General features: G+C 40.6%; 1 protein-coding gene across 3 annotated transcripts in view; it reads right to left on the minus strand.

Moving 5' to 3' along the window:
• The window catches only part of atp13a2.L (ATPase cation transporting 13A2 L homeolog), a 43,626-nt gene extending 27,556 nt beyond the window's left edge, over window positions 1-16,070 (minus strand). Inside the window, exons 1-2 of one of the 3 annotated variants that reach the window (XM_018226517.2) lie at window positions 15,962-16,070; window positions 10,374-10,490 (exon numbers count right to left, since the gene is read on the minus strand). In XM_018226517.2, coding sequence (XP_018082006.1) covers window positions 10,374-10,380 — 7 coding nt within the window. In that variant the 5' untranslated portion in view covers window positions 10,381-10,490; window positions 15,962-16,070. Of the gene's footprint in view, window positions 1-518; window positions 676-1,123; window positions 1,207-10,373; window positions 10,491-15,961 lie in introns of those variants that run through there. The other 2 variants (XM_041569889.1, XM_018226518.2) reach the window with 2 other exon arrangements.
• Between the last annotated feature and the right edge of the window lie 1,074 nt (window positions 16,071-17,144).

Genomic DNA, 17,144 nt, shown 5'->3' on the forward strand with positions numbered 1-17,144 from the left:
CAGACTCACAGTTGGGGTTCAGTCAGGTTCTCCCCATTCTGTAGAGACCCAATGGGAAATGTCATGTGACCAGCACTAACCCCACCCAGTGTGACATGTGTGGGTTCATCCATTACACCCCGAGTTGCCCGGCTGTGACTGACAGTTGCTACGGTGATGTCACTGAAAAGTTATTTCTACGTTTCCACTTTCCTCCATTTCACCCACACGCTGGGCCCTGGGGCAGGAGAATGGGGGGAGCTTCACACACTCAGCTGAACTACAACTCCCAGATTTCACTTTTACAACAGTAGGAGCCGGAATGGAAGGTTGGGGGGGGGTGAGACTTACCTTGTCTGTAGGTACAAGCGACAGCAGCAACTCCCCCCCCCACACCCGCCGCAGCCTACACTGATGTCTAATCAGCCCACACTCCTGGGTTATTACTGTATATCATGTACACGAGGCAAATACCCCCTGATGGGGCAAATATCTAGAATCTCTCACATTGTATCATTAAAGGGAAAGATAACCCTCACCTTCTCTCAGCTGATCCCCTCGCTACTCTCTCATCCTGCCACTGGCAGCTCCCAATTCCGCACTGCTGGTTCTCCCTCCTGCGTAACAGGTGCAACTTCTCACCCGGAATTGAGCAAATCCCTCCCAGGCAGCCACGGGGGGCGGGACCGGCTCCAACCAACAGGTTTTTCCATTGATCCTGCAGAACAAGTTCTGTCCCGACTCCCAACACTGGGACTTTACAGCCAAACAGGTAAAGCAACGGGTTTGTTCCTAATGTGGCTCACAATAGCCACCGGCTCATCATATCATGGTCACTTACCCAAACAAACAGGTTTTGCCTGACAAAAGAAAACATTTATTTTTGGGTGGAGTTTCCCTTTAAATGATATCAGCTCTCCTAAATGTGTTCGTAATTGGGGTTTTTATCCTGTACATAAAGGCAAGTTACAGTTCCACTACGCTAAAGCCAGAGACACAGGGTATCCAACAGAACAGATAGGCAGGAGGCATGGCTGCATAGAAATCAGCACAGTCTGCAGCATAAACAATGAATTTGATTTCACTCTGCAGAATCGATGGGATGAACATTCCGGTTCTTGTTTGTTCAATGCCCCCAACTGACCTGTCCAATGATCATGTGACCAATAAGAACCCAGATTTTAATTGGTCAGTGAAACACGTTTCAGATTCCCGTCAGGATAATTATTTCTGGGATTTCAGGGATATTTTGCTGCGACTCCATTTCCCACCCTGACACTGAGATCCCAGTAACGAGCCAACGTTCCAAGCCCTGAGCACTGACTATAATTTGTATAATTAGTAATTTAAGGTGCTGGGAAAAAGCCCAAACAATGGATTTGTGCAGCACAAAGAAAAAAGGGTGCGGCTGATCAGGGTGCAGGTCATATTAAAGGGGAACCCTGGGGCAGTTATAGGCAGCGGCACTTCCCTCACTCACAGACACTTACTGGGGCACAAGAAGAGTTTTATTGCCCCATATGAAATAATACAGCACCACCATGTGACCTCATACTGCAGTAACGGCCTGATAAATAATACTAATGACAGATTTGCACCCACTGACCATAGGAAAGAGAACAGCCCCGGAGCAGGAAGTACAGAGAATCAGAGCTCTGTACCTGGGTAAGTACTGGGGGAGATTGGATTCACTTTCCCAGGGGGAGGTTCCTGTCTGACCATGGGAAAGAGAACAGCCCAGGAGCAGGAAGTACAGAGAATCAGAGCTCTGTACCTGGGTAAGTACTGGGGGAGATTGGATTCACTTACCCAGGGGGAGGTTCCTGTCTGACCATGGGAAAGAGAACAGCCCAGGAGCAGGAAGTACAGAGAATCAGAGTTCTGTACCTGGGTAAGTACTGGGGGAGATTGGATTCACTTACCCAGGGGGAGGTTCCTGTCTGACCATGGGAAAGAGAACAGCCCAGGAGCAGGAAGTACAGAGAATCAGAGCTCTGTACCTGGGTAAGTACTGGGGGAGATTGGATTCACTTACCCAGGGGGAGGTTCCTGTCTGACCATGGGAAAGGGAACAGCCCCGGAGCAGGAAGTACAGAGAATCAGAGCTCTGTACCTGGGTAAGTACTGGGGGAGATTGGATTCACTTACCCAGGGGGAGGTTCCTGTCTGACCATGGGAAAGAGAACAGCCCAGGAGCAGGAAGTACAGAGAATCAGAGCTCTGTACCTGGGTAAGTACTGGGGGAGATTGGATTCACTTACCCAGGGGGAGGTTCCTGTCTGACCATGGGAAAGAGAACAGCCCAGGAGAAGGAAGTACAGAGAATCAGAGCTCTGTACCTGGGTAAGTACTGGGGGAGATTGGATTCACTTACCCAGGGGGAGGTTCCTGTCTGACCATGGGAAAGAGAACAGCCCAGGAGCAGGAAGTACAGAGAATCAGAGCTCTGTACCTGGGTAAGTACTGGGGGAGATTGGATTCACTTACCCAGGGGGAGGTTCCTGTCTGACCATGGGAAAGGGAACAGCCCCGGAGCAGGAAGTACAGAGAATCAGAGCTCTGTACCTGGGTAAGTACTGGGGGAGATTGGATTCACTTACCCAGGGGGAGGTTCCTGTCTGACCATGGGAAAGAGAACAGCCCAGGAGCAGGAAGTACAGAGAATCAGAGCTCTGTACCTGGGTAAGTACTGGGGGAGATTGGATTCACTTACCCAGGGGGAGGTTCCTGTCTGACCATGGGAAAGAGAACAGCCCAGGAGAAGGAAGTACAGAGAATCAGAGCTCTGTACCTGGGTAAGTACTGGGGGAGATTGGATTCACTTACCCAGGGGGAGGTTCCTGTCTGACCATGGGAAAGAGAACAGCCCAGGAGCAGGAAGTACAGAGAATCAGAGCTCTGTACCTGGGTAAGTACTGGGGGAGACTGGATAGACAAACTGTTTAATAAAGAAAGTGGATTCATTTTTCCTGTTTCTATATTCCTTTATTATACAATGAAAACTGATACTTTGTATTTCATTTGTTCCACTTTGTACAGAGATTCATAAAATGTGTCGCTGTGTCTTTATTGTGCCAATAACAACATATAATATAATATAATGTACAGCTACAGGCACAATAAATAATTACACAGTCACTTACAGTAAGTTCATTCGTTTCTTTGTGCTACTGGCAGTGCAGAATGTGGCTGCGCCCGACTGTTACACCACTTGCCTAATGGGGCCGAGATACAGCAGCTCTATGGGAAATACATCACCTCGACTTTAATTCTTACCAGGAACAAACATTTTCTCTCTGAACAACTGGGTCCTGGCGTCACCCCCCCCCCCCCGTCTGTGCAACAAACCCAGGGCAATAAAATCCCTCCCAAATCCTAACTGAACCGGTCACTATATGTTTATATATTTATTCCCCATAACTGATCCCTTCCATTCCCTTTATCAGCTTAGTCGCTCTTCTCTGTACTTTCTCTATTTCATTACTGTCCCTTATATATTTATATATAGTGATCATATCCCTTATATATTTATATATAGTGATCATATCCCCCTTATATATTTATATATAGTGATCATATCCCCTTATATATTTATATATAGTGATCATATCCCCCTTATATATTTATATATAGTGATCATATCCCCCTTATATATTTATATATAGTGATCATACCCCCTTATATATTTATATATAGTGATCATATCCCCCTTATATATTTATATATAGTGATCATATCCCCCTTATATATTTATATATAGTGATCATATCCCCCTTATATATTTATATATAGTGATCATATCCCCCTTATATATTTATATATAGTGATCATATCCCCCTTATAGAATTTATATATAGTGATCATATCCCCCTTATATATTTATATATAGTGATCATATCCCCCTTATATATTTATATATAGTGATCATATCCCCCTTATATATTTATATATAGTGATCATATCCCCCTTATATATTTATATATAGTGATCATATCCCCCTTATGTATTTATATATAGTGATCATATCCCCTTATGTATTTATATATAGTGATCATATCCCCCTTATGTATTTATATATAGTGATCATATCCCCCTTATGTATTTATATATAGTGATCATATCCCCCTTATGTATTTATATATAGTGATCATATCCCCCTTATGTATTTATATATAGTGATCATATCCCCCTTATATATTTATATATAGTGATCATATCCCCTTATATATTTATATATAGTGATCATATCCCCCTTATATATTTATATATAGTGATGTCTTTCCCCATAACTGATCCCTCCCATTCCCTTTATCAGAATGACTGGATATTGGGAAGTTCTTTAGCTCTTCAGTGTTTAGGTGAAGTTTCCCTTTAAGATGAAACATGAAACATAATGAGCTCTGGGACAATGAAGTTGTAAATTCACATGAATTTTCCACAAACGTAACCAGTAAATCCAGGTCTCACTGTTGTTCTGTCACTTCAGGAGATTTATATCAGTAAAGTAAATATCAGTATCACTGGCTCAGCCTGCGACTCCCTGTTATCTCTGCCAGTAACTCCCTGTTAACCTGCACTGAGCAGGAGATTTTAGGGTGAACACAGGTTCCTTGTCACCCGCAGGAGAGGCCCCTTGTGCACTTACATGGTGGGAGCAGTTCAGCACTTAGTGAGGGAGAACCAGCAGTTCAGCACTTAGTGAGGGAGAACCAGCAGTTCAGCACTTAGTGAGGGAGAACCAACAGTTCAGCACTTAGTGAGGGAGAACCAGCAGTTCAGCACTTAGTGAGGGAGAACCAGCAGTTCAGCACTTAGTGAGGGAGAACCAGCAGTTCAGCACTTAGTGAGGGAGAACCAGCAGTTCAGCACTTAGTGAGGGAGAACCAGCAGTTCAGCACTTAGTGAGGGAGAACCAGCAGTTCAGCACTTAGTGAGGGAGAACCAGCAGTTCAGCACTGACTGACTATACAGATCTATAGAAAAAGTTCCCCTTTAATCCTGGGAATCTGGTGTTCGCATGAATGCGACTTTAAGAGAAACAACATGGCAGCCTTCAGTCATCTGTATGAACACAAATACACAGAATATGCTGGGAATTATAACTCCCTGTACCCCCGGGGCCATTCTTCACATTCACTTATCTGATGGGGCTGAAAACACCAGAAAAACCAGTAACTGAAATAAATCAGCTGACACATTGGCAGGAATAATGAGCTACAAATAACACGTAGTGAGAATGGACAGTGCAGATTAAAGCCAAGCAGTTGCCCCAGGGGGATCCGGCCAATGGAATGAAGGGGGAGGGGTATATACAGTACAGGGAGTATAACATTGTATCTCAACTCCCCGCTGTCCTTGTAACATTCAGCACAGGACTCCCAGCACCTCACTCATTTAACCTTTAAACTGACGCCTTACACAGCACCTCCCCCTTCCAAGAATGCACCAGTTGTGACAGGAGAGGAGATGTCGCCCCCTCCTGGGCACCATCAGGTACTGACTGGGAAGCACACGCACTGCACAAACTTAAAGGGACACTGTCATGGGAAAACTTTTTTTTTCTCAAAATGAATCAGTTAATAGTGCTGCTCCAGCAGAATTCTGCACTGAAATCCATTTCTCAAAAGAACAAACAGATTTTTTTATATTCAATTTTGAAATCTGACATGGGGCTAGACATATTGTCAATTTCCCAGCTGCCCCAAGTCATGTGACTTGTGCTCTGATAAACTTCAGTCACTCTTTACTGCTGTACTGCAAGTTGGAGTGATATCACCCCCTCCCCCTCAGCAGCCAAACCATTTAACAATGGGAAGGTAACCAGATAGCAGCTCCCTAACACAAGATAACAGCTGCCTGGTAGATCTAAGAACAACACTCAATAGTAAAATCCAGGTCCCACTGAGACACATTCAGTTACATTGAGTAGGAGAAACAACAGCCTGCCAGAAAGCAGTTCCATCCTAAAGTGCTGGCTCTTTCTGAAATCACATGACCAGGCAAAATGAGCTGAGATGCACCTACACACCAATATTACAACTAAATACACTTGCTGCTTCAGGAATGACATTTTATATTGTACAGGGAATTATTTGCAGTATAAACAGTGTCATTTAGACATAAAAACTACATCATAAAAATCCTGACAGAATCCCTTTATATATAATGTTTAGTGAGACAATCGGCTTGGGAAAGACAGTTCACATTAAAACACTCTAATGATGTATAACCAATAATGTAGACCAAATACAAAACTTCTAGGACATTCACCTTTAAGTTAGATTTTAGTATCTTTTAGAAACACACCTTTAATTCGTTTACTAACCTGACTGCCCTTACAGTAAAGAACCCCTTCCTATGCTGATGGTGAGATCTCCTTTCCTCCCCACCAATGAATCACTCATTCCCCTCTCTTGGTAGGGAATCCCATAACCTGACTGTCCTTACAGTAAAGAACCCCTTCCTATGCTGATGGTGAGATCTCCTTTCCTCCCCACCAATGAATCACTCATTCCCCTCTCTTGGTAGGGAATCCCATAACCTGACTGCCCTTACAGTAAAGAACCCCTTCCTATGCTGATGGTGAGATCTCCTTTCCTCCCCACCAATGAATCACTCATTCCCCTCTCTTGGTAGGGAATCCCATAACCTGACTGTCCTTACAGTAAAGAACCCCTTCCTATGCTGATGGTGAGATCTCCTTTCCTCCCCACCAATGAATCACTCATTCCCCCTCTCTTGGTAGGGAATCCCATAACCTGACTGTCCTTACAGTAAAGAGCCCCTTCCTATGCTGATGGTGAGATCTCCTTTCCTCCCCACCAATGAATCACTCATTCCCTCTCTTGGTAGGGAATCCCATAACCTGACTGTCCTTACAGAAAAAGAACCCCTTCCTATGCTGATGGTGAGATCTCCTTTCCTCCCCACCAATGAATCACTCATTCCCCCTCTCTTGGTAGGGAATCCCATAACCTGACTGTCCTTACAGTAAAGAACCCCTTCCTATGCTGATGGTAAGATCTCCTTTCCTCCCCACCAATGAATCACTCATTCCCCCTCTCTTGGTAGGGAATCCCATAACCTGACTGTCCTTACAGAAAAAGAACCCCTTCCTATGCTGATGGTGAGATCTCCTTTCCTCCCCACCAATGAATCACTCATTCCCCCTCTCTTGGTAGGGAATCCCATAACCTGACTGCCCTTACAGTAAAGAACCCCTTCCTATACTGATGGTGAGATCTCCTTTCCTCCCCACCAATGAATCACTCATTCCCCTCTCTTGGTAGGGAATCCCATAACCTGACTGTCCTTACAGTAAAGAACCCCTTCCTATGCTGATGGTGAGATCTCCTTTCCTCCCCACCAATGAATCACTCATTCCCCTCTCTTGGTAGGGAATCCCATAACCTGACTGTCCTTACAGTAAAGAACCCCTTCCTATGCTGATGGTGAGATCTCCTTTCCTCCCCACCAATGAATCACTCATTCCCCCTCTCTTGGTAGGGAATCCCATAACCTGACTGTCCTTACAGAAAAAGAACCCCTTCCTATGCTGATGGTGAGATCTCCTTTCCTCCCCACCAATGAATCACTCATTCCCCCTCTCTTGGTAGGGAATCCCATAACCTGACTGTCCTTACAGTAAAGAACCCCTTCCTATGCTGATGGTAAGATCTCCTTTCCTCCCCACCAATGAATCACTCATTCCCCCTCTCTTGGTAGGGAATCCCATAACCTGACTGTCCTTACAGAAAAAGAACCCCTTCCTATGCTGATGGTGAGATCTCCTTTCCTCCCCACCAATGAATCACTCATTCCCCCTCTCTTGGTAGGGAATCCCATAACCTGACTGTCCTTACAGTAAAGAACCCCTTCCTATGCTGATGGTGAGATCTCCTTTCCTCCCCACCAATGAATCACTCATTCCCCCTCTCTTGGTAGGGAATCCCATAACCTGACTGTCCTTACAGTAAAGAACCTCTTTCTATGCTGATGGTGAGATCTCCTAACAATCTAACTGGGTTTCATATGTAACAACAACACTGATTAAAGGGTAGATACGCCTGAAAATGTCACAGTCACAATAAACTGCAAGATTAGAGTTCTACTGTAATGTCATTCTGTCAGTTCTTTATCTGGTCACAAATGCACCTGAGATTTAATCTCCACATGAACTTCCCCTTTATTTTGTCACAGTCACGATAACACTTTAGAAGGAAAGAGGCATCACTCTATAGACCACTTAGCACTGAAACCTGATTGGTCCTTAGGGCCCTTATTCAACACTGATCCATTTGCACTTACAGCCCCTCACTAACACAATCCCCACTTGTGATCAAAGCCCCCGGCTCTTCCCGGTATTCACTTTCATTATCTCAGATCCCATTGGGAATGAAAGGACAAATACACTGGGGAATGAAAGGGTTACAATACAGGGAGTCAATTTACTGGCTTGAACGGGCAGGGGCCCATAGTACCACTAGTACAGATTATTATTTGAATGGAAACCATTTGATATATGCGCAGCAGTGCATGCTGGGAGTTGGAGTTCCCAAAGTTGCCTATAGAATGTGATGCAAGGTGCTGCTTCCTCTTTCTGGGAAACAAACAGTGAGGAGTGTGAGAATCAGCCGACGTATCACATGTCTCACCCTGCGACTCACAAGCCTCAAACACGAGGAACTCTGCCCAAAACCAGAACAGAACAAACACCAATTACCATCCAGAACCAACAGTTCTGCAGAGACAGACACAATAAATGGATATTGGGAAGTTGTATCAGGAGTCAGAAGCAGCAGTGCAGAGAAGAGAAAGGGACAGACACAATGACAGTTACACAGAACTATAAACCCAGTGAGAATGAGGAATGAATGGATATTGGGAAGTTGTATCAGGAGTCAGAAGCAGCAGTGCAGAGAAAGGGACAGACACAATGACAGTTACACAGAACTATAAACCCAGTGAGAATGAGGAATGAATGGATATTGGGAAGTTGTATCAGGAGTCAGAAGCAGCAGTGCAGAGAAGAGAAAGGGACAGACACAATGACAGTTACACAGAACTATAAACCCAGTGAGAATGAGGAATGAATGGATATTGGGAAGTTGTATCAGGAGTCAGAAGCAGCAGTGCAGAGAAGAGAAAGGGACAGACACAATGACAGTTACACAGAACTATAAACCCAGTGAGAATGAGGAATGAATGGATATTGGGAAGTTGTATCAGGAGTCAGAGGCAGCAGTGCAGAGAATAAGGAATAAATGATACATTTTGGGAGGTTGCTTAGAGTTACATTTTCTTTCATTAGGTAAAATACTGTTTTGGGTCAATTTGACCTTTTAATGGGAAGGGGGTTCACCTAATTAAAGTTATAGAATGTCCTATTTGTAGCAACCAATGTGTATAAGAAACGGATCCGCACACACGCTGATTAATGCAGTCAGGGAATATCCCCTTTTATTCAGCCACCAAACATCAACGTTTCGGGGGGGAACACGTTTCGGGGGGGAACACCCACCCAACACCCACCCTTCATCAGGATCCTTCATTTGTAGCAAATTTGCAATAAATTATTTTTTTAATTATTTGCCTTCTTCTTCTACATCTTTCCAGCTTTCAAATGTGGGTCACTGACCCCAGCGGCCTAAAAAACGATTGCTCTGTGACCTTATAATTGTTTTATTGTTACTTTTTATTCCATATCTTTCTCTTCAGACCATCTCCTATTCATATTCCCCTCTCTTCTTCATATCACTGCATGGTTGCTAAGGTAAGCAAGACCCTAGCAACCAGATGGCTGCTGAAATTGCAAGCTGGGGAGCTGCTGAATAAAAAGCAACATTATTCAAAAAGTACAAAAGAAATAAAAAATTGCAAATTTTCTTTGAATACGAATGTCTATGTGACAATAAATTGTAATTTAAAGGTGAACAACCCCTTTTAACACAAATGAGTGAAGATTCAGTTGGGCGGATTCGGGGCCCATGTGCTCAGACTCCATCTCAGCTTCAGCCCATTGGTTAATATTGTGCATGGGGGAGGGACTGCTCACAGCCCATTGGTTAATACTGTGCATGGGGGAGGGACCGCTCACAGCCCATTGGTTAATACTGTGCATGGGGGAGGGACCGCTTACAGCCCACTGGTTAATACTGTGCATGGGGGAGGGACCGCTTACAGCCCATTGGTTAATACTGTGCATGGGGGAGGGACTGCTCACAGCCCATTGGTTAATACTGTGCATGGGGGAGGGACTGCTCACAGCCCATTGGTTAATACTGTGCATGGGGGAGGGACTGAGCAGTGGGATCCAAATGGCACCATCAGAATCCGACTCTGTTGCCCCTTTATTTCAGACATCAGACAGGAGTCAATAAGTTAATGGGAGTTACCAGACATGTTGGAGGGCAGCTGGCAGTCAGTAAGTGGCAGTAGGAGATGACAGACTAGTCCTTCTGGAGCAGCAACATGTTACACGGGCCAATGTCTCACACGTGCTGCATCTGGCGCTGATAGAGAAACACACGATTAGCAAATGTAATGGTGCCCGGGAGGCAACGGTGACCCCCATGAACTTACTACATATAACCTAGTTAGTGACGAGATCAACTACATCTCCCATCATTCCCAGCAACACAGATCTCCCCCCTTACACCAGGTCTGCATTACTGGGTAACAAATCGGGGGATGCCTGATACAGTATAATATTGGGGGGCAGCGTGGCTCTGCTATTGGTTTATTTCTTGCTCTGGATATCACCCTACTGATACGGGGTATATTGGAGTGCAAGCTCTCATGGCCACGGCCCACAATTGGTAGTATTTCTACAACATAGACTATACTTACAACATACTGTACATACAATAAGGAGTAAAGGAATATACTGTACATACAATAAGGAGTAGGGGAATATATTGTACATACAATAAGGAGTAAGGGAATATACTGTACATACAATAAGGAGTAAGGGAATATACTGTACATACAATAAGGAGTAAAGGAATATACTGTACATACAATAAGGAGTAAGGGAATATACTGTACATACAATAAGGAGTAAGGGAATATACTGTACATACAATAAGGATTAAAGGAATATACTGTACATACAATAAGGAGTAGGGGAATATACTGTACATACAATAAGGATTAAAGGAATATACTGTACATACAATAAGGAGTAAGGGAATATACTGTACATACAATAAGGAGTAAGGGAATATACTGTACATACAATAAGGAGTAAGGGAATATATTGTACATACAATAAGGATTAAAGAAATATACTGTACATACAATACGGAGTAAGGGAATATACTGTACATAGAATAAGGAGTAAAGGAATATATTGTACATACAATAAGGAGTAAGGGAATATACTGTACATACAATAAGGAGTAGGGGAATATACTGTACATACAATAAGGAGTAAAGGAATATACTGTACATACAATAAGGATTAAAGGAATATACTGTACATACAATAAGGAGTAGGGGAATATACTGTACATACAATAAGGATTAAAGGAATATACTGTACATACAATAAGGAGTAAGGGAATATACTGTACATACAATAAGGAGTAAAGGAATATAATGTACATACAATAAGGAGTAAAGGAATATACTGTACATACACTAAGGAGTAAAGGAATATACTGTACATACAATAAGGAGTAAGGGAATATACTGTACATACACTAAGGAGTAAAGGAATATACTGTACATACAATAAGGAGTAAAGGAATATACTGTACATACAATAAGGAGTAAAGGAATATACTGTAAATACAATAAGGAGTAAGGGAATATACTGTACATACAATAAGGAGTAAGGGAATATACTGTACATACACTAAGGAGTAAAGGAATATACTGTAAATACAGTAAGGAGTAAGGGAATATACTGTACATACAATAAGGAGTAAGGGAATATACTGTACATACAATAAGGAGTAAGGGAATATACTGTACATACAATAAGGAGTAAAGGACTATACTGTACATACAATAAGGAGTAAGGGAATATACTGTACATACAATAAGGAATAAGGGAATATACTGTACATACAATAAGGAGTAGGAGAATATACTGTACATACAATAAGGAGTAAAGGAATATACTGTACATACAATAAGGAGTAAAGGAATATAATGTACATACAATAAGGAGTAAGGGAATATACTGTACATACAATAAGGAGTAGGGGAATATATTGTACATACAATAAGGAATAAGGGAATATACTGTACATACAATAAGGAATAAGGGAATATACTGTACATACAATAAGGAGTAGGGGAATATATTGTACATACAATAAGGAATAAGGGAATATACTGTACATACAATAAGGAGTAGGAGAATATACTGTACATACAATAAGGAGTAAAGGAATATACTGTACATACAATAAGGAGTAAAGGAATATACTGTACATACAATAAGGAGTAAAGGAATATACTGTACATACAATAAGGAGTAAGGGAATATACTGTACATACAATAAGGAGTAAAGGAATATACTGTACATACAATAAGGAGTAAGGGAATATACTGTACATACAATAAGGAGTAGGAGAATATACTGTACATACAATAAGGAGTAAAGGAATATACTGTACATACAATAAGGAGTAAGGGAATATACTGTACATACAATAAGGAGTAAGGGAATATACTGTACATACAATAAGGAGTAGGAGAATATACTGTACATACACTAAGGAGTAAAGGAATATACTGTACATACAATAAGGAGTAAAGGAATATACTGTACATACAATAAGGAGTAAAGGAATATACTGTACATACAATAAGGAGTAAAGGAATATACTGTACATACAATAAGGAGTAAGGGAATATACTGTACATACAATAAGGAGTAAGGGAATATACTGTACATACAATAAGGAGTAAAGGAATATACTGTACATACAATAAGGAGTAAGGGAATATACTGTACATACAATAAGGAGTAAAGGAATATACTGTACATACAATAAGGAGTAAGGGAATATACTGTACATACAATAAGGAGTAAAGGAATATACTGTACATACAATAAGGAGTAAGGGAATATACTGTACATACAATAAGGAGTAAAGGAATATACTGTACATACAATAAGGAGTAAGGGAATATACTGTACATACAATAAGGAGTAAGGGAATATACTGTACATACAATAAGGAGTAAAGGAATATACTGTACATACAATAAGGAGTAGGGGAATATACTGTACATACAATAAGGAGTAAGGGAATATACTGTACATACAATAAAGAGTAAGGGAATATACTGTACATACAATAAGGAGTAAAGGAATATACTGTACATACAATAAGGAGTAAAGGAATATACTGTACATACAATAAGGAGTAAAGGAATATACTGTACATACAATAAGGAGTAAAGGAATATACTGTACATACAATAAGGAGTAAGGGAATATACTGTACATACAATAAGGAGTAAAGGAATATACTGTACATACAATAAGGAGTAAGGGAATATACTGTACATACAATAAGGAGTAGGAGAATATACTGTACATACAATAAGGAGTAAAGGAATATACTGTACATACAATAAGGAGTAAGGGAATATACTGTACATACAATAAGGAGTAAGGGAATATACTGTACATACAATAAGGAGTAGGAGAATATACTGTACATACACTAAGGAGTAAGGAATATACTGTACATACAATAAGGAGTAAAGGAATATACTGTACATACATATAAGGAGTAAAGGAATATACTGTACATACATAAGGAGTAAGGAATATACTGTACATACAATAAGGAGTAAGGGAATATACTGTACATACAATAAGGAGTAAGGGAATATACTGTACATACAATAGGAAGTAAAGGAATATACTGTCATACAATAAGGAGTAAGGAATATACTGTAGCATACAATAAGGAGTAAGGAATATACTGTACATACAATAAGGAGTAAGGGAATATACTGTACATACATAAAGCGAGTCAAAGGGAATATACTGTACATACACTAAGGAGTAAAGGAATATACTGTACATACAATAAGGAGTAAGGGAATATACTGTACATACAATAAGGAGTAAGGGAATATACTGTACATACAATAGGAGTAAAGGAATATACTGTACATACAATAAGGAGTAGGGGAATATACTGTACATACAATAAGGAGTAAGGGAATATACTGTAATACAATAAAGAGTAAGGGAATATACTGTACATACAATAAGGAGTAAAGGAATATACTGTACATACAATAAGGAGTAAAGAATATACTGTACATACAATAAGGAGTAAGGAATATACTGTACATACAATAAGGAGTAAGGGAATATACTGTACATACAATAAGGAGTAAGGGAAATATACTGTACATACAATAAGAGTAAGGGAATATACTGTACATACAATAAGGAGTAAGGGAATATACTGTACATACAATAAGGAGTAAGGGAATATACTGTACATACAATAAGGAGTAAAGGAATATACTGTACATACAATAAGGAGTAAGGGAATATACTGTACATACAATAAGGAGTAAGGGAATATACTGTACATACAATAAGGAGTAAGGGAATATACTGTACATACAATAAAGAGTAAGGGAATATACTGTACATACAATAAGGAGTAAAGGAATATACTGTACATACAATAAGGAGTAAGGGAATATACTGTACATACAATAAGGAGTAAGGGAATATACTGTACATACAATAAGGAGTAAAGGGAATATACTGTACATACAATAAGAGTAAGGAATATACTGTACATACAATAAGGAGTAAGGGAATATACTGTACATACAATAAGGAGTAAGGGAATATACTGTACATAACAATAAGGAGTAAAGGAATATACTGTACATACAATAAGGAGTAAGGAATATACTGTACATACAATAAGGAGTAAGGGAATATACTGTACATACAATAAGGAGTAAAGGAATATACTGTACATACAATAAGGAGTAAAGGAATATACTGTACATACAATAAGGAGTGGGGAATATACTGTACATACAATAAGGAGTAAAGGAATATACTGTACATAACAATAAGGAGTTAAGGAATATACTGTACATACAATAAGGAGTAAGGGAATATACTGTACATACAATAAGGAGTAAAAGGAATATACTGTACATACAATAAGGAGTAAAGGATATACTTACATACAATAAGGAGTAAGGAATATAACTGTACATACAATAAGGAGTAAGGGATATACTGTACATTACCAATAAGCGAGTAAAGGGAATATACTGACATACAATAAGGAGTAAGGAATATACTGTACATACAATAAGGAGTAGGGGAATAACTGTACATACAATAGGAGTAGGGGAATTATACTGTACATACAATAAGGAGTAAAGGAATATACTGTACATACAATAAGGAGTAGGGGAATATACTGTACATACAATAAGGAGTAGGGGAATATACTGTACATACAATAAGGAGTAAAGGAATATACTGTACATACAATAAGGAGTAAGGGAATATACTGTACATACAATAAGGAGTAAGGGAATATACTGTACATACAATAAGGAGTAAAGGAATATACTGTACATACAATAAGGAGTAAAGGAATATACTGTACATACAATAAGGAGTAAGGGAATATACTGTACATACAATAAGGAGTAAAGGAATATACTGTACATACAATAAGGAGTAGGGGAATATACTGTACATACAATAAGGAGTAGGGGAATATACTGTACATACAATAAGGAGTAAAGGAATATACTGTACATACAATAAGGAGTAAGGGAATATAATAAATACAGACACAAGCCAAAGATTAAGAGAAGAATTGGTGCCCCAGTAGGTTTGTGTCTCTGCCCCTCCTGTCAGTTTTATGACTAATCTCTCTGAGCCCCTCATGTCTGTGCAACTGTCACTTCTCTGCCCCGCACTTGCCCTGTTATACCCGCAGTCTCCCCGGTCAGTACCTGTTTACATTACACCCCGGCCCCGGAGCAGCTCAGCGGATCTCATTAGTAGCGGCGCTCGCAGTGCATTCTGGTAGTTGTAGTTCCTCCCCCGGCGGGGCGGACTCAGAGCGCTGAGAGGGAGGGGCGGAGGTTGTTATGGGGATTCCTTAATTGTGACAGTTTTAGTACAGCGGTTCCTGTGACTTGTGCCACACAGCTCACACTCTATATACTACACTCTATACACTACACTCTATACACTGCACTCTATATACTGCACTCTATACACTACACTCTATATACTACACTCTATACACTGCACTCTTTATACTGCTCTCTATACACTACACTCTATATACTGCACTCTATACACTGAACTCTATAAACTGCACTCTATATACTACACTCTATACACTGAACTCTATACACTACACTCTATATACTGAACTCTATAAACTGCACTCTATATACTACACTCTATACACTGCACTCTATATACTGCACTCTATAAACTACACTCTATACACTGCACTCTATACACAACACTCTATATACTACACTCTATATACTGCACTCTATACACTCCACTCTTTATACTGCTCTCTATACACTACACTCTATATACTGCACTCTATACACTGCACTCTATACACTGCACTCTATACACTACACTCTTTATACTGCTCTCTATACACTACACTCTATATACTGCACTCTATTCACTGCACTCTATATACTGCACTCTATACACTGCACTCTATATACTGCACTCTATACACTGCACTCTATACACAACACTCTATATACTGCACTCTATATACTGCACTCTATACACTGCACTCTATACACTGCACTCTATACACTGCACTCTATATACTACACTATATATACTACACTCTATAAACTGCACTCTATATACTACACTCTATATACTGCACTCTATATACAATATATACACCCTGTATCTGGGCCGGGGAGGTGCTGGCAGAGGCTGCAGGGAGTTCCTTATTCACAAGATGAAAAGAACAATTATTTGGCAATGGAAGGGGTGGGGCTTGTGTGATAGTGGGCAGGACATGTGCATATTGTGGGTGGAGTTTGGATCAGAGAGGGGGTATAACCTGGGCATGACTGTGTGTGGGAGGGTCTTTTTATTTTCGTGGGGCCCCAATTTACTTTTTGGCAGGGCCCATCACTCAGG

Source organism: Xenopus laevis, chromosome 7L (assembly GCF_017654675.1).
Source record: "Xenopus laevis strain J_2021 chromosome 7L, Xenopus_laevis_v10.1, whole genome shotgun sequence".
Taxonomy (NCBI): domain Eukaryota; kingdom Metazoa; phylum Chordata; class Amphibia; order Anura; family Pipidae; genus Xenopus; species Xenopus laevis.